Source organism: Mustela lutreola, chromosome 6 (genome assembly GCF_030435805.1).
Source record: "Mustela lutreola isolate mMusLut2 chromosome 6, mMusLut2.pri, whole genome shotgun sequence".
NCBI lineage: Eukaryota > Metazoa > Chordata > Mammalia > Carnivora > Mustelidae > Mustela > Mustela lutreola.
Genome location: NC_081295.1, coordinates 83,746,553 through 83,770,539, shown reverse-complemented (window position 1 = coordinate 83,770,539; position 23,987 = coordinate 83,746,553). Strand labels below are relative to the sequence as shown.

At 40.8% G+C, this 23,987-nt stretch overlaps 1 protein-coding gene across 3 annotated transcripts; it reads left to right on the top strand.

Moving 5' to 3' along the window:
• Positions 1-1,256: 1,256 nt before the first annotated feature.
• Positions 1,257-20,549, top strand: LOC131833883 (amine sulfotransferase-like). 3 transcript variants are annotated; one of them, XM_059177761.1, is made up of 7 exons: positions 1,257-1,286; positions 5,137-5,289; positions 9,889-10,097; positions 14,503-14,626; positions 16,452-16,546; positions 18,311-18,494; positions 20,279-20,549. In XM_059177761.1, the coding sequence occupies exons 2-7, from the start codon at positions 5,148-5,150 to the stop codon at positions 20,398-20,400; spliced, it is 876 nt and encodes a 291-aa protein (XP_059033744.1). In that variant the 5' UTR covers positions 1,257-1,286; positions 5,137-5,147; the 3' UTR covers positions 20,401-20,549. The 3 variants fall into 3 exon arrangements, with proteins under 3 accessions (XP_059033744.1, XP_059033746.1, XP_059033745.1); XM_059177763.1 differs by lacking the exon at positions 1,257-1,286 and adding an exon at positions 3,436-3,596; XM_059177762.1 differs by lacking the exon at positions 1,257-1,286 and adding an exon at positions 3,648-3,972.
• Positions 20,550-23,987: the final 3,438 nt, after the last annotated feature.

Below are 23,987 nucleotides of genomic sequence, written 5' to 3'. Positions count from 1 at the left end.
GAATATGTTACATTTTCATCAGAGAACACTGTGAGGAAAAGGTGTTCTGAATAATTGCCAGGCCAAATTTCTGTCACATTAAACACTTATTTTCTGAACAGTAAAACTTCTCCAACAAAAGGGATTAAAGCCTTCCTTAGATCAGATTTCTTTTTAATGAAAGGTGACAATAGGAAAGATGAAACCAAAGATGAACTCTAAAGTTCTTGAGAGTCGTTATAAGTGAGAAACACAAGCTACCTTTGCCTGGTGGAGTGTTTACAGAAGAAGAGTGAGAGGAGATGCGTTAGGAAGTGCCTGAGTCATGTTCAAATCTGATAGTGTGCATGCCATGACATCAACAAATGCCAGCGAGTGGTGATTTATCTGAGCGCATGTGAAGAGATGTTTGTTGTTCAGGAAGAAGTAACAATAGATGAGAAGAGTATGTAAGGTCAAAAATCCAAGTACATAGAGAGGGAATTTGAGTAAACCTTTGAATGTTTATCCTTTATGTCCATTCTATTTGGAAAACAAACTAACTGGAGAGAATGTGGAACCCATGACAAAGAAGACACAAAACAGTCCTTGAGGAGCCAACCCCAGGACCTATCTCTCACTCTGTGATATAGTGGTATAAAGATTTGCCAATAGGAACACAGTGGAGGGGCTTAATGGCAGGTAGATGGTGTTTGGTAGTTAAGTGAATATTATGTCTGTGTCAAGCATATTGGAGAATTTGGAAAAGTGTCTAATCCCTCAAAATATTTGTACTTTCTTCTTGCAGATGTGGATTTTTTCCCTCAACTTCAAATTGTTCACACTTTACACTTACTCTCCATTCTGTTCCATAAGAAACAACACAAAGATTCAAAGACACCAATACTGGTGCTATTGAAGAAGAAGAAACTCAATCCATTGTACTACTGGTTTCTGGCCATTAGAGTATCATGAGTGGGACAGAAAGAGAATACATGCATATTTTCTGCTATAATTCAAAAGCAGAGACTTTGAACCCTACCCAGCATCTCTGAGTAACACCAAGCTCCTTGAAGCATTTATCTCCTTTTATTTATGGTAAATGCCTCTGTGCTTTTCACTAGACCTTTTGGTGATCTACTGGTTAACATCAGCCTAATCCCTCCTCCTTAATGAGTTCAATTCTGGGAGCTCTAATTGGTGAATTGCTAAATCTCTTAGGGGAAAACTTAGTTTTTATCTGTGTCTTTCTCCTTCAATGGCACACAATTATTCTTCTCACTTGCCTTCATATCAGAAGTTCATACTTCATTTCAAAGAACTCTAAGGTGAGTAGCCTCATTCTAGTTTGGGGATGAAAAAAGTTTCCTTTTTCCTTTCTAGGTTCTCTGGATGGTCTAATAATTAAATTGATATAAGACAGATAGATTCACAGAAGAGAAATGTAACTTCATGTGTGTGGGAGACCCACAAAGTCATGATGAGTCAAAGGCAGTCTGACAACTTAGTCTTATAAACCATCCTAAGCTAAGGAGGAAGGGGTGAAATGCTTCAGAAATGAAAGAGGGAGAAGACAATTCACAGGTAGATTAAGACAGCCCGTATGTGGTAGAGATGTGTACCCATGCCATCAAAAGAGTCTTTCTAATAGAAAAAGTAACTTGTGGTAGGAACTCTATTCCTGGTGTAGCTCCCTATCTAAATCCTTTTAAGCAGAAGGTAGAAAGCTGTTGTGACTCTGCTGGCTCTTAATTGTTTTCAACTAAAACATCATCCACATGCCAAATTGATATTTTTGGGATTACATACTCTCTGCTTCCTTTCTCTTGTCTGTACTTAATAGTTATGCAGTTTTAGGTGTTTGGTGTTTTTCTAAACACTAGGCTAAAAATGTGTAAAGTGTCAGCTCCTCTGTAGGAAGCAAGACTACACTGTCCTTCTTTTGCTTTGATTTCCAATGAACTGGAAATCAAATATTTATTTCTAAATATTTATTTAGACATTTAAGAACATACACTAAAAGAAATATTTAATTCACCATGAGAGTAGTAATTATGCTAGAATGTAATATAAGTAGAGTATAAGGTGGTAGAATTATGTTTCCTTCAGCAAAAAGTCAAAATGTTAAGGCTCTTGATATTGTTTTGATCCCAAGACATGGAATTGGCTTCTGTTAGGGAGCCAGTGCTCCTTGATAATGGAAGTTAACATTAGAGCCCAATGGGTATGGAGTTGTAAATGACATTGTTTCTTCGAACACCAAGGATGGCAATGCTGAGGAGCTTAAATAACTCTAGTGGCAGAATAACTTACCTCCTCTCTCTTCCTCTCACCTTCCCTGTCTGGTCCCCATTTCTTCCCCGGCTACCAATTCATGTTGATGATTCCAACTACTTTGTAGCTTTCCCAATTCTCCTTTGTTTCGTCTTATGGTGTCACTTATCTCTCGAATTCTCCCCTCGTGGTCCAGTAGCTGTTTGTCCCTCTTTTGCTCAGCTTCTTTATTCTCTGTCATTTGGTCTTCTATATCACTAATTCTTTCTTCTGCCTCATTTATCCTAGCAGTGAGAGCCTCCATTTTTGATTGCACCTCATTAATAGCTTTTTTGATTTCAACTTGGTTAGATTTTAGTTCTTTTATTTCTCCAGAAAGGGCTTTTATATCTCCCGAGAGGGTTTCTCTCATATCTTCCATTTCTTTTTTGAGCCCGGCTAGAACCTTGAGAATTGTCATTCTGAACTCTAGATCTGACATATTACCAATGTCTGTATTGATTAGGTCCCTAGCCTTCGGTACTGCCTCTTGTTCTTTTTTTTGTGGTGAATTTTTCCGTCTTGTCATTTTGTCCAGATAAGAGTATAGGAAGGAGTAAGTAAAATACTAAAAGGGTGGCAACAACCCCAGGAAAATATGCTTTAACCAAATCAGAAGAGATCCCAAATCGTGAGGGGGAGAAAGGAGATAAAAAGAGGTTCAAAAAGGGAGAAAGAAAAAAAAAAGGAAAAAAAAGAAAAGAAAAGAATTTTAAAAAAGAATAAAGAAAAATATAAAAAAATTAAAAATATATATATATTAGATAAACTAGTTTAAAAAAACGTTAAAAAAGAAAAGGGTAAAAGTTAAAAAAAAATTTTACCAGAAGGCGAGAAAAAAAACAAAAAATGAAAAAAAAATTAAATTAACTGCAAGACTAAAAAAAATCACAGGGAGAAAGCCATGAGTTCCGTGCTTTGCTTTCTCCTCCTCTGGAATTCTGCTGCTCTCCTTGGTATTGAAACCGCACTCCTTGGTAGGTAAACTTGGTCTTGGCTGGATTTCTTGTTGATTTTCTGGGGGAGGGGCCTGGTGTAGTGATTCTCAAGTGTCTTTGCCCCAGGCGGAATTGCACCGCCTTTACCAGGGGCCGGGGTGAGTAATCCGCTCAGATTTGCTTTCAGGAGCTTTTGTTCCCTGAGCACTTTCTGTAGAGTTCCGGAGGATGGGAATACAAATGGCGGCCTCCTGGTCTCCGGCCCGGAGGAGCCGAGAGCCCGGGGCCCCACTCCTCAGTGCGCCCTCAGAGAACAGCGCCCAGTTACTCCCGTCTGCCTGACCTCCAGCCGCGCTCCGAGCTCACCCAGCCTGCGACCGGTTCAAGGTCACCCCGAGCTGCGAGCTTACTGTTGGCTCTGTCTCTGTAGCCGGCTTTCCCGTTCCAATACCCGCAAGCTCTGCGACACTCAGACACCCCCGATCCTTCTGTGACCCTGCGGGACCTGAGGCCATGCTGACCCCACGTGGGCTTCGCCCCGGGTAGCCTCTGGAGCGATGTCCCTCAGCGGAACAGACTTAAAAGTCCTGATTTTGTGCGCGGTTGCTCCGCCGCTTGCCGGGAGCCGGCCCCTCCCCCTGGGGTCTATCTTCCCGTCGCTTTGGATTCACTTCTCCGCCAGTCTTACCTTTCAGAACATGGTTGTTTTTCTGTTTCCAGAATTGCTGTTCTTCTTCTCTTCGATCTGCTGATGGATTTGCAGGTGTTTGCAATCTTTAGATAATCTCTAGCTAATCTCCTGCTAGCTGAAGTAGTCTCAGCCTGCTACTTCTCCTCCATCTTGACTCACAGACTCCCCAAATCTCCTTTGTAAAGAGAGTTTATCAGTTTTATGTTTTTTATTAACAGTGTGACTGTCACAATATATTTTAAAGATTTCTTATTTCCCTTTGTCTTATAATGACCCTTTCTGGGTCATCCTGGAATTGCTTTCAAACTGTGGGATTCTGAAGCTCTGATTTTCTCAGCTGTTCCTATGTCCAACTACTTTGGGAAACAGAAAAAAAGTCACTTCAGAGTCATCTGGAAGAACCCCCAAGTCTACTGTAACCTCAGGTTTCATAGCACCAAAGTAGATTATTTTCCTAGGGTCAGTGAGGGGTAGTAATGAAATGCAAAAAGTACACATAAATGAGTCTTGAGACTACATTTGCACTTTCAGTGTGTCAACCATTATTTGAGGGTTTTCTCTCAGACTTTTACTTTGTGCCTTTGTTCATTTTATCATAATGGACAGCTGAATTGCTCACATGCAGTTTGTCAAACTTCCTAGAAGACAGTCGTGACTGTTAACTCATGCTTGCACTACCCCAGTCATTCTAAACAAGTGGCACGTTAGAAAGAAAACAGAATTTAAAGTTACCAAAGAGATCACCCACCCAGAAAATATATAAAGGAATGCTTCTAGAAACCTGCTGAAAGCTAACAATTGTACTTCAGTTATGGGGGGAAAAAAGCCCAGGTGATGAAGGAGTGCTGGGAGACAAGTGTGTCTGAAGCCTGCTCAAGTCCAACTTGTATGTTCATTTGTATGTGTGTGTATACAAATATATGTGTGCTTTCTGATTAAAGAATCTTTTTGCAACTACAAAAATTATTTTCAAATCATTTTCCCTGTAGCTATAAAAATGGAGCACATACCCATAAAACTAACCTCTAGCCTGTGAACAGGTGGCTCCTGGCATTGGACCAAACTCACACTCAGAATCCAGGACAGTAACTTTTAGAGCCAGCCAGTTTGCAGTGACTGTGAAGAAAACAAGATTTCAGTTTCTTTTCTCAGCATATGGTCAACAACTGAGAGAAAGAAGGGAAGAAAACAAAATTTTACTAATTTCCTTCCAATCATTTTGTCTCTCTTTTGCAGGCAACTGAAGTATGGAAGACATAGAGAAATTCTTATTCAAATTTAAAGGATATTATTTTAATCGTTTACCACTTGATATTGGCTTTATAGAAAATTTAGATAATTTTGAAATCAGAGAAAATGATATCTTCATAATCACATACCCCAAATCTGGTGAGTTCTCTGTTCTGATAGTTAATCTAAGAAGTAACATGATACTTTTATAATGTGGGAACTCTGTTTTATTAGTAGTATTCTATATGGATATGTACATATAATCTATTGGATATTATAGTGTCAACTGAATTTAATATCTTATGAAATAGATCTTTTACAATGTAGCTAGAAGTTATTTTTTTAAAGATTTATTTATTTATTTATTGGTCAGAGAGACAGAGACAGCAAGAGAGCACACAAGCAGGGGGAGTGGCAGGCAGAGGGTGAAGCAGGACCCTGGGATCATGACCTGATCTGAGGCAGATGCTAACCCAGCTGAGCCACCCAGGTGTCTCTAGAAGTTATTTTTGATGTGGACAAGGAAATGGAGAAAATATTGAAGTAACTATGTTGAAGACACCCTATCAAACACTAAGGTGCTAAATTGGGCTTGGAAAGTTTGCACAAATATTTACCATTTAGGCAGCTACTTTGGACAGAGAGTTGAAATTGTATTTAATAACCAAGAGCATGAGAAGGAGGAAAGTAACTTACACTATTTCCAGAATGTGTAATAATCTCCAACTATTTGGGTGTACTTTTGCTATAGCACTCAGATCAGACCGAAACATATAGACATGTGTATAATGCATATGTTCATCTTTGTGCATGTATATATACATGCACGTCTATTCACAGCCTTTGCCCATGTTTTAATTGTCTTTTTTATATTCGCTATTGTGTCATATGAGTTCTTGATATGTTTTTATATTAATCCCTAATCATAAATGATTTCCAAATATTTTTCCCTTTTAATAGGCTGCCTTTTCATTTTGTGGATAGTTCTCCTTGCTGTACAGAAAACTTTTTTCAGTTATGCCTTTTCATATGTATTAGAAAAATGTATGATTAGCACATCAACTCCGTGGTTTTACAAATGTCACTACGTAGGATGAATCTCAAGGAGGCAGCAATGTTACACTTAGGACAACTTCCAGAAAAATATAAGTCACAGTAAAGGGGAGCAATTTAGAAGTATCTGTTTAAAACAAAAGTATGAATAGCCTATGACTCTGCATTGAACTTCAAGGAAGCAATCCATGGTAAACACACATACACACACACACACACACACACACACACGCACACACACACTGTTCCTGTGTCGTGTTTTGTAATAGCAAAAGTGGAAAACTGTCTTAACTAGTTATCACAAAAGAAAGGGGGAAGGTGTTTTAGAGTCATATGATCACACTCTATTAGGCAGTTGCAAAGGATGAGTTGAAGTTACATTTAGCAAAAACAACACGCATAGATCTCAGAAACAATGTTAAGTGAAGAAAACAAGTTGCAGAACGACTCAATATACCATTTGTATTAAGTACACCATAATAGTTTCAATGAACTCATATATATCGAAGTCTTAAAAGAGTCTAGCAGATGTAACAGCAGTTTGAGAGGGATGGCCAATGGTAGTCAAAAGGGGCGAGATCTTCTTATAAATCTATGTCTTAGAGAATGGATTCATGGGACACTTGAGTAATCAGATCTGGTTGAACATTTACAAAACAAGAATGCAGTAGACAATCAGGACAAGGTGACGGTCTGACATTGTGAACGAGCAAATGCTGACCTCATAGCAGCAGGCTGTGCTTCCTCTGCACGGTCCCTGCAGCTGACACACTTAGTTCCCAGAGGCACCTTCACACCCATTTGGCCAGGATGTGGCCCAGTCTTCCTCTCCTCTAGTTCCTTACAACCTAGGTTGGAGCCCAGGCACCTGGATACCATACATGATTGAAGCTAGAGGCTTCCTTAGGCCCTTCACTTACCAGGTAAATCCCAATGGGGCCCTGGAGCTTTCTCAGTAACCTAGGCATTTAGCATGTCCCAGGTTTGGAGGCTCCTTCTATCCCCAACAATCGGGATCAGAGCCCTCAGGGGTCTAAGTATGAGAAGGCTTGTCTTCTGATGGGTCGGCGTGTACTGGGCTCCAAGCACTGATAAGGCCCCAGCAAAGAGCTTGACATCATTACATCCTACAGAGTAGATCATATTGTTAGCTCCATTTTTACAGATGAGGAAACGGAGGCACAAAAAGTCAAAAGACTTGCTTGCCAAACATCAAACTAATAAGTGATTTTAAAAAGGGACTAGAACCCACAGCTGTCTGTCCTTAGAGCCCAGGCTCTGCTCTTAGTGCCCAACCAAATCCTACCAATTTGTCAAGATTCAGCTCAGGAAGTCTGGAGGTGATCATCCTCTTCTGTCATTCAGAGTATGTACAAAATATGATTCTGCTGACCAGAGAAATCAGGAACACACTGCATCTCCTCAGTAGGAGGGTAGAAATCATATCTGATTCAGCTCTGTATTTTGAGAAAAGAGCCTAACAAATAAAGAATGCTGAGGATATGCCTGATCAATACACAGATGAATGAAAACACGAATGAGTGAAGGAGGGTAGTTTCACCTGACTGATTCTGATGAGGTCCTAAATACCTCTGCCTAAATACCTCTATATGACACCCTGGGGTGCTGTTACAGAGCTCTCTTCAAATCAGATTCAGTCTGGACTCCTTCTAAGATATCCAATATCTTTATTATTTTGCAAACACACTCATATATGCACATGTGGACACATATATACATACATACATACCTACATACAAGTAAGATGCAAAGGGCCCAAGGGACCCATGATTATGGGTGATGGTGGGGGAGGTTGAGGAGAGGGGATGGGGTTAATGGACAGATGGCCCTGTTCAGCACAGTTCAGCTGAGCACTTCCTTCCAAAGTTCTGGGTGCTCCTTGTAGCTCAGGAATTTTTCCTCCAGACCTAATATCACCTCTGTTCCACTTTGATATTTGTCAGCAGTGCCTGAATCCCATAATTATACCAGTTAGGGACAAGAAGAAGGGGAAGGTTGGGGCTAAATATGCAGAGGTTAAAAGAGGCATAGCTTAGGGCCAGAGACAGGGCAGGAGGGCAGAATTTTTGCTACTGTTCATTGGGGTTGGCGGTGGCATCTGGGTACATGGTGAGCTGGAAGGTCAGGGCTTTGCTGCTCATATAATTCCCTTGCTCAGGGTAGGCAGCAAGAAGGTTCTCAGCCTCCTTCAGAGAGATGACAGTGGCCTGGAAGTGGCAAGTTCATTGCTCCTTGATGTAATTTGCCATCCTGGCAATGCTGGTGTCATCCAGGCCAGCATCGGTCTCACCCATGATAAAGAAGGAGGCTGGCTTCTAGTGTAGTTGTGGCAAGGCCTGAGCTGCCCCTGTTCTACGCCCTGACAAGTTGTTCATAGACCAGAAGCGTTTGCCAGGAGCCACATAGTTGTAGCTGGTGCCATCCTAGTAGGGCTCCTCAGGGTTCTATGGGTTCAGAAATGCCTGGACACTCTGTTGCCAGATAAAGCTTGCAGATCTCATTAATGTTGGTGGCCACGGATTCAAAGCAAACATTGAAGCACTCAAAGTGCTTCTTCTTCATTTGTTCAAATACCTGTTTGGCTTTCCTGGCTCACTTTTGGGCTTCCCCCAACGGATCTGAGGGCTCCTGGAACTTGTCTCAGACATTTCCTAATTTTTCCACGGCTTTCATGTCAGGGCCAGCTATATGCTGGAGTACACTCGCTGCTCACTCAGCTTCTGCTGCAGTGTACCCACCTCCTGTTTGATCTCCTCAGCCTGGGCATCCTTGGATCTTCACTCAGGTCTCTGAAGTCACTCTCAATGAGGGCTTCTCACACAGAGAACTGGAGGTTCACTGGGAACCACTCACTGAATCCTCCTCCTAGGAGCTACACTTTCCCTCATAATGCCTTGTGTAGTGCCCTTAGACAGTGCCCACCGGATGTCCTGCATCTGGTAGGCCTGGAGTGGATTGTGCTGGTCACTTCTTTTCTGTTCAAGCTTAGTCTCAATGGCTGTGAGCTCCTTCTGTAAATGGGTCATTTCCTTGTTGGTGCTCCAGTTCCTTATGGACCTCATCCATCTCATGATTCTTGTTATTTACTTCTGTTCTTTGTAGTTGTTTTCTGGAGTTAAGGGACTATTTTATGGTTTCCCTTTCTCTCTTTTCCCCCCTCTATGTTAACCTGTTTTGTTTCTTAAATTCCTTCCTGTCTCCAGGTGGGTGTTCTGGGGCCTCCTCTAGGGATTTATAATAAACAGTATTTCCTGAAGTGGAGACCATGGGTACAGAAGGAGATGAGGGGAAGAGCAGAAGGCTGGGAAATGCCTCCTTACATGGAGTTCCTGTTCCTTGGATTCTTTTGGCTCATTTTCTAGGATTGGGATTGGGGAAGGAAATAGACAGGCATAGAAGATCATTTAAAAGTCCTGGATATGAAGCAGAAGAAAACACAGAAGAGACAATGAATAAATTTGTGGGACAAATGCCCACGGAGTTTCAAGTGGAGCATCTCCTGAAGCAGGAAAAGAAAGGCCATATTTGTTTTCTTTCTCCCACACTGCATTTTACATATATTAACGATCTCATTCAGATGAAATTACATTGTACTTATTATAGTAACAAACTCTGATTAAAAAAATTAATGATACATCACCTCCATTTTGGATCATCATTGAAAACAAAATTATTTCTTTACAGGAACCATCTGGTTTCAGCAATTATTAAGTCTGATTTATTCTGAGGACCATCGCAAAGGTGCTGGAAAACTGGAAACCATGGATCGAGTACCCTTCCTTGAGTACAACTTTCGAAAAATGGATTTTGAGGAAAGACCATCCCCTCGTCTCTTCTCTACCCACCTCCCATACTACTTGGTTCCCAGTGGGCTGAAGAACAAAAAAGCCAAAGTAGGAAATGGGCTCTGACTGCTGAGAGCTAACTGCTCTTTTTCATTATTTCATTTCATTTCATGACATCAACACTGTGCATTCATCCAGCTGTTGGCAAATGTAGCATTATACACACTTCAGTTTTCTTTTTTGTTTTAAAGAATTTATTTATTTATTTGAGAGAGAGAGAGAAAAAAAAAGAGAGAACAGGCAGGGCAGGTTGAGAGAGAAGCAGGCTCCCTGCTGCTCAGTGACCCCCCTCCCCCCCACCACACCCACGTGGGGCTTGATCTCAGGACCTTGGGATCATGACCTGGATTGAAGGCAGATGCTACACCAACTAAGCCACTCAGGCACCCCTTTACTTCAATTTTCAATAGCCTTCTTTTTTTATAATATCAGATTTGTATCTTGCACCCTTTGTTTTCTGATTGTACAAATAATACAGACATTAAAAAAATGAAAGTATATATATGTGTGCATTTAATTTACCTTATAGAGTGTGTTATATTATCACATTAATATATATTCTTTCATTTTTTTATGTTTCAAATATGCATTTGTTTTATTACATGTAATTACCGTGTAATTTAACATTATTATGTTCATACGGTATGACATATAATAATGTCATATAATAATGCCACGTAATAATGTAATAATGACATATAATAATGACATATAATAACATAATAATAACATTATTATGTTCACACAGTAAACTGCTATTATTCCTTTCTTGCTTCTAAAACATTATATGATATGTATGCTTTTCCATCAAAAATATTTCATATAAATTTTTAAATCTTTTTAACATTTTTAAATGGTATATTTATTTAGAAACTTATTGACTTTGCAATTTGTAGCACACTTTATTTAGTTCTTGGAGTTCTATTCAAAATTCTTTTTTTTTTAAATTTTTACATCTTAATTTTATTTGACGTTTTCAGTGTTCCAAGATTCATTGTTTATGCACCACACCCAATGCTCCATGCAATATGAGCCCTCCTTAATGCCCTCCACTAGGCTCACCCATCCACCCACTGCCCTCCCCTCCAAAACCCTCAGTTTGTTTCTTGGAGTCCACAGTCTCTCATGCTTATTCTCCCCCTCCAATTTCCCCCAATTCACTTTTTCTATCCTTCTCTTAATGTTCTTCCATGTTATTCCTTATGCTCCACAAGTAAGTGAAACCATATGATAATTGACTTTCTCTGCTTGACTTATTTCACTTAGCGTAATCTCCTCCAGTCCCATTCATGCTGATACAAAAGTTAGGTATTCACCCTTTCTGAGGGCTGCATAATATTCATTGTATATATGTGCCATATTTTCTCTATCCATTTGCCTATTGAAGGGCATCTTTGCTCAGACAACAAAATGAAATAAAAGGCATTCAAAATGGCAGAGAAGTCAAACTCTCTCTCTTCACAGAAGACATGGTACTTTACATGGAAAACCCAAAGACTCCACATCCAAACTACTAGAACTCACACAGCAATTCAGTAATGTGGCAGGATGAAAGATCAATACAGAGAGATCAGTTGCTTTGTTATACACTGACAATGAAAATATAGAAAGGGAAATTAGAGAATCTATTCCATTTAGTACAGCACCAAGAACCATAAGACACCTTGGAATAAACCTAACCAAAGAGGTAAAGGATCTCTACTCAAAGAACTGCAGAACACTCATGAAAGAAATTGAAGAAGACACAAAAAGATGGAAGACCATTCCATACTCATGGATTGGAAGAATAAACATTGTTAAAATGTCTATGCTGCCCAGAGCAGTCTATACTTTCAATTGCATCCCGATTAAAATTCCACCAGCATTTTTCACAGTGCTGGAACAAACAATCCTAAAACTTATTTGGAACCAGAAAAGACCCTGAACCACTAAGGAAATGTTGACAAAGAAAAACAAAGCTGGAGGCATCACGTTGACTGATTTCAAACTACTACAAAGCTGTGATCACCAAGACAGCATGGTACTGGTACAAAAACAGACACATAGTCCACTGGGAGAGAGTAGAGAGTCCAGATATGGACCCTCAACTCTATGGTCAGATAATCTTCGACAAAGCAGGAAGAAAATATCCAGTGGGGGGAAAAAAAAAAGAGAGTCTCTTCAATAAATGGTGCTGTGAAAATTGGACAACTATGTACAGAAGAATGAACTCAACCATTCTCTCACACCATACACAAAGAATCTCAAAATGGATGAAAGAACTCAATGTGAGGCAGGAATCTATCAAAATCCTTGAGGAGAACATAGGTAGTTGCCACTTCGACATTGGCCACAGCAATTTCTTTCAAGACACATCTCCAAAGACAATGGAAACAAAAGAGAAAATGAACTTTTGGGACTTCATCAAGATAAAAAGCTCAGCCCAGCAAAGGAAACAGTCAACAAAACAAAGAGGCAACCCACGGAATGGAAGAAGACATTTGCAAATGACACTAGAGACAAAGGACTGATATCCAAGATTTATAAAGAATTCTTCAAACTATTTGACAGATAATCATGTCAAAAAATGGCCAGAAGGACATGAACAGACACTTCTCCAAAAGATGTTCTTTTGTACTTGAATCAGCTGTAGTAACAATGATATATACAATGCTAGCAATTCTCTTTGCTCTGTGTGCCCTCTCTCTTTTTCAGACTTCCCCTATTTTGCCTATTTTCTCTTCAAGTGTACCTATCTCTCCCTCTCCCTGGATCATCACCTCTACCCATTGGTAATTTCAGCTCTTTACTCATTACCTTCCTCCCTACTAGCACTCCTATCACTCATGGGATTAGTTCAAACTTGATGTGAGTGGTTTTCTGTGAGTGCCAGACAAGGGTGAGCCAAATTGCCCCAGCAGGGTCAAGGGGAAGGAGGCACTCATTCTCAGGGTCATGCAAGGGCAAGGTTGTCTCCTTCACATTGACCCCTCAGAATCTACACTGGCCTCCCAAATGCCTAGCTCTGCCACAACTCTCAGTGTTGATGTCACCTCCAGCGACCTTTTCCTCCACCAACATCTAGAGTTTATAATGGGTGATAAGCCTGCCTTTATTTATGACGCCATCTCCCATCTGTTTACCTATTTATTTATTGTCCATTTCTAGCCAGAGTGTAAACCCATGAGAGAGATGGAGTTTGCAGTACACAGAGGAGTGTCCAGAGGGTAGTAGAGTTGAGTGAATGAACAAAGGCATCACCAGTAATTGCCCTAACTTGAATCCTGACTTGAAGTACCTTGTTCTCTGAGAGCTGCCTCCTTTGCCTCCCACTCCTTTCAGGTGTCCCTGTAGTGACCAGTCACCACATTCAGAGTTCCAGTACCCCTCCCCACAACTTCTCCACTCCCTCTCCACACTCTCTCATCCATCTCTTCCACTTCTCCACATCCACCAATGGCTCCATATTTGACATTCAAATCACTTTTGACTCAATTCTCTTGCTGTAGTCAACTCTATTATGATCATCTGCCAACACCTAATTCTGGTGAAACCCAATACGTGTATATTTGTACATGTATTCATGATTCTGGTAGTGTGATAGGGAAAAAAAACAATACACTTAAAAGTTGTATCTTCGCTTTACTTTTATGGCCTCAATCCTCAAATTTTACTTTTTAAGTGTTTTGCTCCCTCCACCTTCCTAAAACAACTGCTTGCTATTGTCTTCTGTCTTCTCAAACTTTAGTAGCATTCTGCTCCACTTGTCCCAGTAAATGGCTCCCAGAAAACCATTGCCAATCATAGATCTCCACAATAGAGACTTCCACTCACTGCCTTCCCTCCTCAAGAAGAAAAGAGGGATGAGTTGATCATTTCTGTTCTCATTACATATCCGCTTCTCCACTCATGGTTTGGATCCCTTTTTGGATTGCTTTTATCTACCACACAGTTTCACAAATGAAAGACTTTTTGCCTCACAGAATATTTGGAATGCTTGGAACATTTTTGGTTAGGTTGGTGATGCTGCTGGTCTTTAGTGGGATGAGGTCCAGGATGATGTTAAATGCCCTATGATGCTCAAGGTTGCCCTTATAGCAGATTATCTGGGCAAAATAACTTAGTACGTTTTTCCTATTGTTATATAATTTTATACTTACAGGTAATTGTCACATGTATTAGATTGTTGCTATAGGGACAATAGACTATTGTTGCTCTCTGTCAGGGTGAGTTGAGAAGAGGTACCATGGGAGGTGTGCCTTGAGGAGTAATTGATAGTCACTAGGCCAATTGTAAGGGAAGAGGCATGGCTGAGAAGGGGAAACCCAAAATACAAAGAGGGCTGAGTATACACATAACGTAATTAGGAAAGTATAAAGTTAAGACAATAGGCTTCATCTGATTGGAAGGTAGTAGGGCAAAAATATGAGAGAATGAAAGCCTCGGAAATAATGAATATCTCATTTCTTTCCAGATTATTTATGTATACAGAAACCCTAAGGATGTTATGTGCTCATATTTTCACTTTGCAAAGAATGTGGTGTCACAATTTACAGGTACCTTTGAGGAATTCGTGAAACAATTTCTCGAAGGAAGAGGTAACTATAATTTATGGCATAAGCAACATGTAAATTTTTACACTTAGTGAATTTGGCAGGGAGAAGATGATGAGAGAGAGTCAAATGGGAGTCAGTAATCAATGTATCAAGCCAGTTGGTAGGGTTGTCATGGATGACCATGACCAGCCATTGTTACAAATTTTGCTTACTCCTGCTCCCTCTCAGGGGACCATCAAGTTACAGTTATATCACCAGAAAATATTTACATCTAACCGTGGCAAAGGGGATTCATGAGCTTACAGTTTTCTGTTCTAGCTCAGCTAGAAGCATCTCAATTTAGATCACAGGATTGGGCTGTGCACAGCATATTGCATGGGAAGCTCTATTTGACAAAATTGTGTTCCACATTCCTTTCTCTCCCTCTTTTTTAACTTGTATTAAGTATTTATTTATTTATTTATTTATTAAATTTGTTTTTTATTTATTTTCAGCATAACAGTATTCATTATTTTTGCACCACACCCAGTGCTCCTCTATAATACCCACCACCTGGTACCCCAACCTCCCACCCCCCCTGCTACTTCAAACCCCTCAGATTGTTTTTCAGAGTCCATAGTCTCTCATGGTTCACCTCCCCTTCCAATTTCCAAGTCCCTTCTCCTCCTCTCTAACTCCCCTTGTCCTCCATGCTATTTGTTTTGCTCCACAAATAAGTGAAACCATATGATAATTGCCTCTCTCTGCTTGACTTATTTCACTCAGCATAATCTCTTCCAGTTCTGTCCATGTTGCTACAAAAGTTGGGTATTCATCCTTTCTGATTGAGGCATAATACTCCATCGTGTATATGGACCACATCTTCCTAATCCATTCATCCATTGAAGGGCATCTTGGTTCTTTACACAGTTTGGCGACCATGGCCATTGCTGCTATAAACGTTGGGGTACAGATGGCCCTTCTTTTCACTACATCTGTATCTTTTTTACTACTGGGGTAAATACCCAGTAGTGCAATTGCAGAGTCATAGGGAAGTTCTATTTTTAATTTCTTGAGGAATCTCCACACTGTTCTCCAAAGAGGCTGCACCAACTTGCATTCCCACCAACAGTGGAAGAAGGTTCCCCTTTCTCCACATCCCCTCCAACACATGTTGTTTCCTGTCTTGCTAATTTTGGCCATTCTAACTGGTGTAAGGTGATATCTCAATGTGGTTTTAATTTGAATCTCCCTGATGGCTAGGGATGATGAACATTTTTTTATGTGTCTGATAGCCATTTGTATGTGTTCTCTGTGCCCAGTTTTCGACTTGAACTCACAACCCCATAATTAAGCATTGCATACTCTATCCTGGGAGGCAGCATGTGCCCCCTGATTCTTTTCTGAGGTGCCAGTGTGGCTGTTTGAGCAGGGGGAAAGGCCTAGGGAGGTAGAGATGAGGATCTGGAACAGGAGAGTTAACTAACATTAGTCTCTGTGCAGAGCTCAAGTGACCCACCAGGGAGCTTTCATGTTGCATGCAGCAGGGAAATAGCTCCCTGTGTCTTTGGGGACAGGGGAGGAGCAAAAAGGAGAGGATTCTTTTCTCTGATTTCCAGTTTCAGTTTTTCTCTCCCCGTGGGAAGATAGTTTTCGGTCTATATGAAATGCATTTTTAAGGGACCGATTGCTCCTTGAGTTCATGTAATTGTTTCCTAGGGGAAGGTGGCTAGCTCTCCCATTACCAGGTGCTAGATGAAATCTGAAATGTAGCAATAGACTTCCTTTTCCTTCTTTGTTAGTAAAGATTCCTGCATCTCCAACAACTGTAGCTTCTTTTCAACCTGTTCAACATATTTACCTAAATATGTACCTGCTTTTCCCACAGTGATGGGAAGCCTTTGGTTTGACCACATCAAAGGTTGGTATGAGCACAGAAGCCTCTTCAACATTCAGTTCATGACCTATGAGGAGATGAAGAAGGTGAGAAACATGACGTCAGAGACTACATGGCAGCTGAAAGGCACCCTGAATGAATGAATTGATCGTTCATGGGTAGAACACCCAAAAACAGTATCAAATTTGAGATCCGTGATTAGTTGTACAGGAGACATTTTTCTTCTATCACTCCTGTACTTTGATTACCAGGTGGTCATTTACAATTAATTAATTGGACCTTTCTTTTCAAAAACTGTGTGTGAGGCATTGTCTATTTATCTATGAGGCCATACATGTGTTTGACTATCATGAGCCAGATTTTTGGTCACCCGTTGATGGATTATGAAATTAATTTTCTACATTTTGATTCTAGTAACTTCTAGATGTTATATTCATCATTGTGGGATGCATCTCATGGGAAACTTTAATCTTATCTGTATGTGGTTAAGCACTGCATGAAAAATTAAATGAAATGTCTGTGTATGATTAGAGGGAATGCAGCTCCCAGTAGTCAACGATGAACACATTAAAACAGAAGAACTTCTATTACTGATTGACTGAATCCCAGAGGCAGGCTATCCTAATGTTGGTTCTGACAACTCCAGCATGTCGTGAATGTCCCAGGCATTTTCTGTCCTTCTTTCCTATCATATCTAGTGTGGCAATGATGTCTCCTCTCATAGTAGCAGGATGGTTGTTGTAGCTCCAAAGTGATGTCCTCATGACAGCATGTGTGGCAGAAAGAGAGGGAAGTGGGACAAGAAGGACTTCCTTGCCTTGCTTTGCTATCATCACTAGGAGGAAAATCACTCTTTTAAACTTCTATTTGATTTCATCTTTCTGTTTCAATACCAAAATGGAGTCTGTCTCCACCTCCAGATGCATGTCTCATAAAGGGCAATGGGATTACCATGAATATCTTGGATCAATCAGGATCATTACGGGACAGGGACTGGGCACTGCTGCCTGAACACCACCAGGGATCTCTAAGCAGGAAAGAAGAGAAAGAGCTGCAAGCCAGGCAAGATTAAGGGCTGCCACCTGCTGAGTATTTGTCCCTGGTTTCTGTTACCCCTGCCCCAAGCTCATGACACACTGCCTGGACTCTCTTGTTGAGTCTGTAACACCTACTGAAGGGAGACTCCTACTATGATTGGCCTTACAACCTTCCCCTCACTATGGCCTCTCCATTGCCTCCAGCCTCTTCTCCCCACTTTCTCACCTGAGCCATGTGCCTGTGAAGCTCCACCAGGGAAACTCAAATTCTGATGGTCCTGTGACCTGGTATCTCATACTTTCCATAAACTCCAACACTGCGTATATTCTTTCTTTTGTCTGGACTCCACCCCTTCAGTGTGACTATCTAGAAAACGCCTCTTTTTGCTTGAATTCTCAGGACAAATTTGTCATCTCTGTTGAGACTTTCTCTGAATTCTGTTACACAGCTACTCTCTGCCCATAGGTCTTTGTACTGACTTCCCAGTTCCAATTCCTCTTGTGCCTCTGTGCCCTTGCTCCTTCGCATGGGCAGTATCTTATATAAGTATCTGCTCCCCAATACTTGCTGAGTTCACGCAGATAAAATGAATATGAGTGTTCCTAAATGAACCCAAATGTGCTCTAGAACAGTGCACAGTGAAAGATGAGTTTACCAAGAAGGAATAAGCAAGTCACTTCTCATGGTCCAACTCCATTTTTCCAGCCAGCATAAGCACTTAGATTTTTCACTCCTAACAATAGTTAGCTATAACTTTTATTGGTATTTTCTTTCTTATATTGTGCATAATATCATACTCTGATTTATTTCAGGATCTCAGAGGTTCTGTGTCAAAAATCTGCAAGTTTCTGGGGAAAGGATTGAGTGAAGAGGATATGGATGCAGTTGTGAGACAGGCCACATTTGAGAACATGAAGGATGACCCACTGGCAAATTATGACAATATAATAGCCATTGGATATGGGCTGAATGTAAAAGGTCATTTCCTTCGCAAAGGTGAGGGTGAACACAGAGTGGCCACGTGGCACTGTGATAGCAGTGAGCCAGAATGTAGCTTCTAAGCTTGTTGGTGGAGTTTCCTAATATCATGGACCCTCAAGGGCCTGTTCATTTCGCTAGGAAGATTATTTCCTATGATTTCTTCTGGTGCTCTACAAGAGATTCTAGTATTTGTTTTCTGAATGAATCTAATGAGCAACTTACAGTTATAAGGTCTTCCTCAAGGCCCCCTGACAATCTACTGATTCCTAGCACAATGTCTGCCACAAAATGGTTGTTTGTTTAGTGTTAAACTGCTTCCCCTCATTAGTGTGGGCTCAGCTTGCGATGGAGAGGTAATGACAGGTCTGTGGCCCTCACTGGCTGCTCTTCCTTCTCTGTGCTTTACCCTCAAGCTCCTCCAGGGTTGACTTAAGAACACACATTCACTGCACTTTTGTTCTTGGGAAGGATTGTCATGTGTCCTCTAGGAAACCAGATTCTTACATCATAAAAATTGTAGGAATATCTAATTTATCTCAATATCTCATACTTCTTGTGACTGGGATTTTAAATGTATAACTCCTTATATAACTAACTCATTTGAACATGTTAAAATATTTCTTTTATGTCATACCATCATTCTAAGTGCTATTTTCTGATTTTAGTACACAAATAATGTATAATACAAAATTAGAGACATAAATTTTGCGTTCGATCATAGGTTCTATGACTCTGTGTCAAGTAGCAAGAAATATGCACTTTAATTTCTCTAAATTAGGATTTACTTCACTAAATCTCTTCCTATGTCTTTTCCTGTTCAACTTGAAAATATGACCACTGGTACCTTGGAGCCCACCTGAGGTGGGGACTTGTCTTCCTGTTATGCCCCACAAACCCTACCGTGTTGTTGATGCTAAGGCCCTTCTCAACTGCCCCTGTCCTGGCATCTGCACCTTGTTTCTGTTTGAAAAGAGAAAATGTTCTGTGTTCCTCTGTCTTTCACACACCTAAAAATAACAGACTGGAATGGCTAAGAGGAGCCCAACCACCTGTGGAAGTGATTTGCGTCCCCTTATGTTCATTGTGCACTAACACGCACTCTTCTCTTAGGTGAGGTGCAACAGGGCAGGACGTCATTTGCACTAGCTGAGGGTCTTGCACTGTTGTGGTTTGTGTCTCCGGTTTCCTTAGAGTTTCTGTTTGTTTCAGTTATTGGTTTACAGTGCAGTATGTTTGAAGATCAGGGTTTCTGTTCTGGCCTCTGCTTCTGTCAGCCTCTGTGTGTCATCAGGACTCCACATCTAGAATTTTAAAGTAAGACTGTTGTGAACCTAAAGTGGGTAACAAAGGAGTAACTACAGGTGAGCCGACCCAAAGTGTAGGACCCCTGGCGGCATTTTCCAAGTCTCTCTGAGCATCTGTGTCCTCATCAAAAAATGTTAGCTCATCAGTATGTGATTGTGTGGAACTTTTAAAGGACTTCAGAAAACTACCAGATCCCAAGCTAGCCTGGAACGCAATAGTAAACAAGTTGCCAGGGTTTTCTTCTTTTCCAGCTGGCTGCCAGCTGAGAAGTTGGGCTAGTGATCTTCGATTACAGCAGAACTGCCAGGATGAGTTTGCCCCCTGGCCAGGAGGTGAGAGAGTGACGGGGTGTGGCCATGTGCAGGAGTCAGTGGGGGGCCCTTTTGGAAAGAAAAAGGAGAGTGCCAGAAATGCTTCTCCCGACACCACTAAGGTATCAAGCCCCCTCTTCCCTGGAATCTTCACTGATGCAGTTGACTTGTTTTTCCTCCCAGGTACCATCGGAGACTGGAAAAATCACCTGACTGTTGAGCAGAATGAAAGGTTTGACCAGATTTTCCAAAGGGAGATGAAGGATTTTCCCCTGGAGTTCATCTGGGACATGAATGAAGACTAGAATGTGAAGCAAAGCACAGATCCCCTAAAAAAGCACTGTCGAAGGAAACATATTGAATTGTCCACGTTCATCTTTGACTGTCACTGAATCATTACTGTAAAACCTGAGTGATGAATAACTATGAATATCCAACTCTCCATCATTTGCCATCTGTGGCCTGTTGTCCATTGGCGGGGATCCCCCAGTGCCTGTTCAGGAGAGGGTTTCCTCTTGGTTTTGGCATATAATTAGGGAAGAGTTTTTTATTTTATATCCAGAAATTCCAAAGGTCTTCGGCCAAATAGGAGGTCATAGCATGTGATCAATTTACATCTTGTAATAGAAGCCTTGCCATTTATAAAAAGGGTACTTATGGCCTTTCTTCATATGTCAGGTTTATATTTTACATAGTGAGTCAACCTTTCATTCATATGGCTTCTAGGTTTTGTGTTTGACTTTGAGGGTTGCCAACACGAGTATCTTCATGCATTCATAAATCTTATTTTTCTTTCTCTTATGTTTAAGACAACTATATTTTTCTCACACACAAAAAATTGACCCAAGGCCATTTATCAAAGAGCCACCATATTAAAAAGGTATTTCAGTAAATTCAAAGAGACATGACCTCATTCCCATCAGCTCCATGCACATGAGCAGACTCGGGCAAAAGGACCTATTTTTCTGCTGTTATATGTTTCTCACAACCACACCGTAATTTCTCAAAGAAGCTAATCAACTGTCATAATGAGTTGTGTTAGAATGTTGCTGAGTACTGATTTATTTTTAAAAAGTCATTTAAAAACTGACATTACCACTAATTGATTATCTTCCCATTCAAAGATATTGTACCCTCAGCATTAATTTGTGTTTTCTTTCCTGTCATTTGGTATAGATGCATGGGTCTCATACAAGCCTCACTTATCTCCTGTGCAGTTTATCCTAAGCAGGCCTCTGTGGTATTTGTAGCTATTGGGAGGAGGAGTTTTTTTTTTTTTTTTTTTTACTAATTTTTCTTTAATTTTAAATAAGCATATAATGTATTATTAGCCCCAGGGGTACATGTCTGTATATTGCCAAGTTTATACACTTCACAGCACTCACCATAGCACATATTCTCTCTGATGTCTATTGCCCAACCCCCTCTCCCTACACTCCTCCCCCCCACCTCCCCCACCCTGCCCGCAACCCTCAGTTTGTGAGATTAAGAGTCTCTTATGGTTTGTCTCCCTCCCGATCCCATCTGCTTTCATTTATTCTTTTCCTAACTCCCAAACCCCATACTTTGCATCTCCATCTCCTCGTATCAGGGAGATCATATGATAGTTGTCTTTCACCAATAGAAATATTTCCCTAAATGTAATATGGGAGGAGCATATTTTTGAGTTATGTTTTCCAACTGCTGATCACTGCTCCTGGAGCTTTGCCTATTCACGTATCTTCTGGGTTTCTGGTAGTAAGGCTGGCTGAGTGGAAACAAGGCAGTCAGTGCGGCCTGCAGGAGTGTGGGGGTGTGGGTGCGGTCACCTATCAGATTCTGCAGACCAGCTGACATATGTCTGCTTTTTTGTGCCCAGCTTGGGGTTGCTGGCTGCCTTATGTGTCTTGACTTCCATTGAACCTTGCTCTCTTTATTGTTTCTAAGAAACACACCTCATTTCTTTCCTGAGTTGCAGCTTGACACAAGAATATAAAGGGCCCTGGTCCTTGCATTGGGAGGGATTTCTCCTCTTCCAGGGTGGCTCCTGGTATACCACTTCCTGCCTTCTAGAATCCTTTCTTCCCAGGGCTCCTAATTTCCACAGCTATGGGCTTAGAAGGGGGATATATGACTGGAGGGAGACCTCCCTTTTCTCTTCCTTTCTCCTTATTTCTTCTCAAGCTAGGATTTGTGTGGGGGAGATGGTAGGAAATCTTGTGCTCAAAAGTAATTAAATATTGACACCTTCTGTATGCAAGATATTGCCTTTAGAATTACATATACATTAACCCCTTTATGATTAACAAAACCCTGATGAGGTAGGTGATCTTTCAGAGCTGGGAAAGCAAGAGGTGTAGAGGAGAAAAGAAATTTCCCTGGGCAACTAAGTAGTGTTAGCCCTCTGATTCAGAACCTGCTCTGTTTCACTCTAGAAATGAAAAATCCTTAATACCCCTCTTTTAGCTTGTAATTTCCCATTAGGGATTGAACTGGGTTGAAACTGGGTCTTTGATTTAACATGACTCAAGCCTGTCTGCTTCATCCCCATTCCACTAAGACACCAGGAGGTCTGTTTCTCCATAGCCCTTACAAATGAAACTGTGTGGATGAAAGACCTCAATGTGAAATAGGTATCCACCAAAATCCTTGAGGAGAACATAGGCAGCAAACTCTTTGACCTCAGCCGGAACAACCAAAGGAAGCAAGGGCAAAAATGAACTACTGGGACTTCATCAAGTTCAAAAGCTTTTGCACAGCAAAGGAAACAGTCAACAAAACCAAAGACAACTGGCAGAATGGGAGAAGATATTTGCAAATGACATATCAGATAAAGAGCTAGTATCCATAATCTATAAAGAACTTATCAAACTCAATATGCAAAGAACAAGTAATCCAATCAAGAAATGGGCAGAAGACAAAAACAGATATTTAAGCAAAGAAGACATCCAAATGGCAAACAGACACATGAGAAAGTGTTCAATATTACTCGGCATTAGGGAAAGACAAATAAAACCACAGTGAGATACCACCTCACACCAGTCAGAATGGCTAAAATTAACAAGTCAGGAAAAGACAGTTGTTGGTGAGGCTGTGGAGAAAGGGGACCTCTCCTACACTGGTAGTGGGAATGCAAGCTGGTATAACCACTCTGGAAAATGGTACAGAGGTTTCTCACAAAGTTGAAAATAGAGGTATCCTATAACCCAGCAATTGCACTATTAGGTATTGTGCACCTGAATGTTTATAGCAGCAATGTCCACATTAGCCAAACTATGGAAAGAAGCTAGATGTCCATCAACAGATGAATGGATAAAGAAAATGTGGTATAGATATACAATGGAATATTATGCAGCCATCAAAAGCCGAAGTCTTGCCATTGGCAATGACAAGGATGGAACAAGAGGGTGTTATATGCTAAGTGAAATAAGTCAGTCAGAGAAAGACAATTATCATATGATAACTCTCATATGAAGAATTTGAGAAGCAGGGTGGGGGATTGTGGGGAGCAGGGAGGGAAAAAATGAAACAAGATAGGCTCGGGAGGGAGACAAACCATAAGAGAGTCTTTATCTCACAAAACAAATTGAGGGTTGCTGGAGGGTGAGGGGTAGGGTTAGGGTGGCTAAGTTATGGACATTGAGGACAGTATGTGCGATGTGCTGTGAAATGTTTAAGCCTGATGATTCACAGCCCTGCATCCCTGGGTCAAATAATACATTATAGGTTAATTAAAAAAAACATTAAAATGACACAGAATCACTGTAAGATTTGCTTCTTTAAACATATTAATTTTTAAAAAAATTTTATTTATTTATTTGAGAGAGAGAGCGAGAGAGAGAGAGAGAGCAAGCATGAGCAGGAGGGAGGGGCAGAGTGATAGAAGCAGAACCCTTGCTGAGCAAGGAGCCCA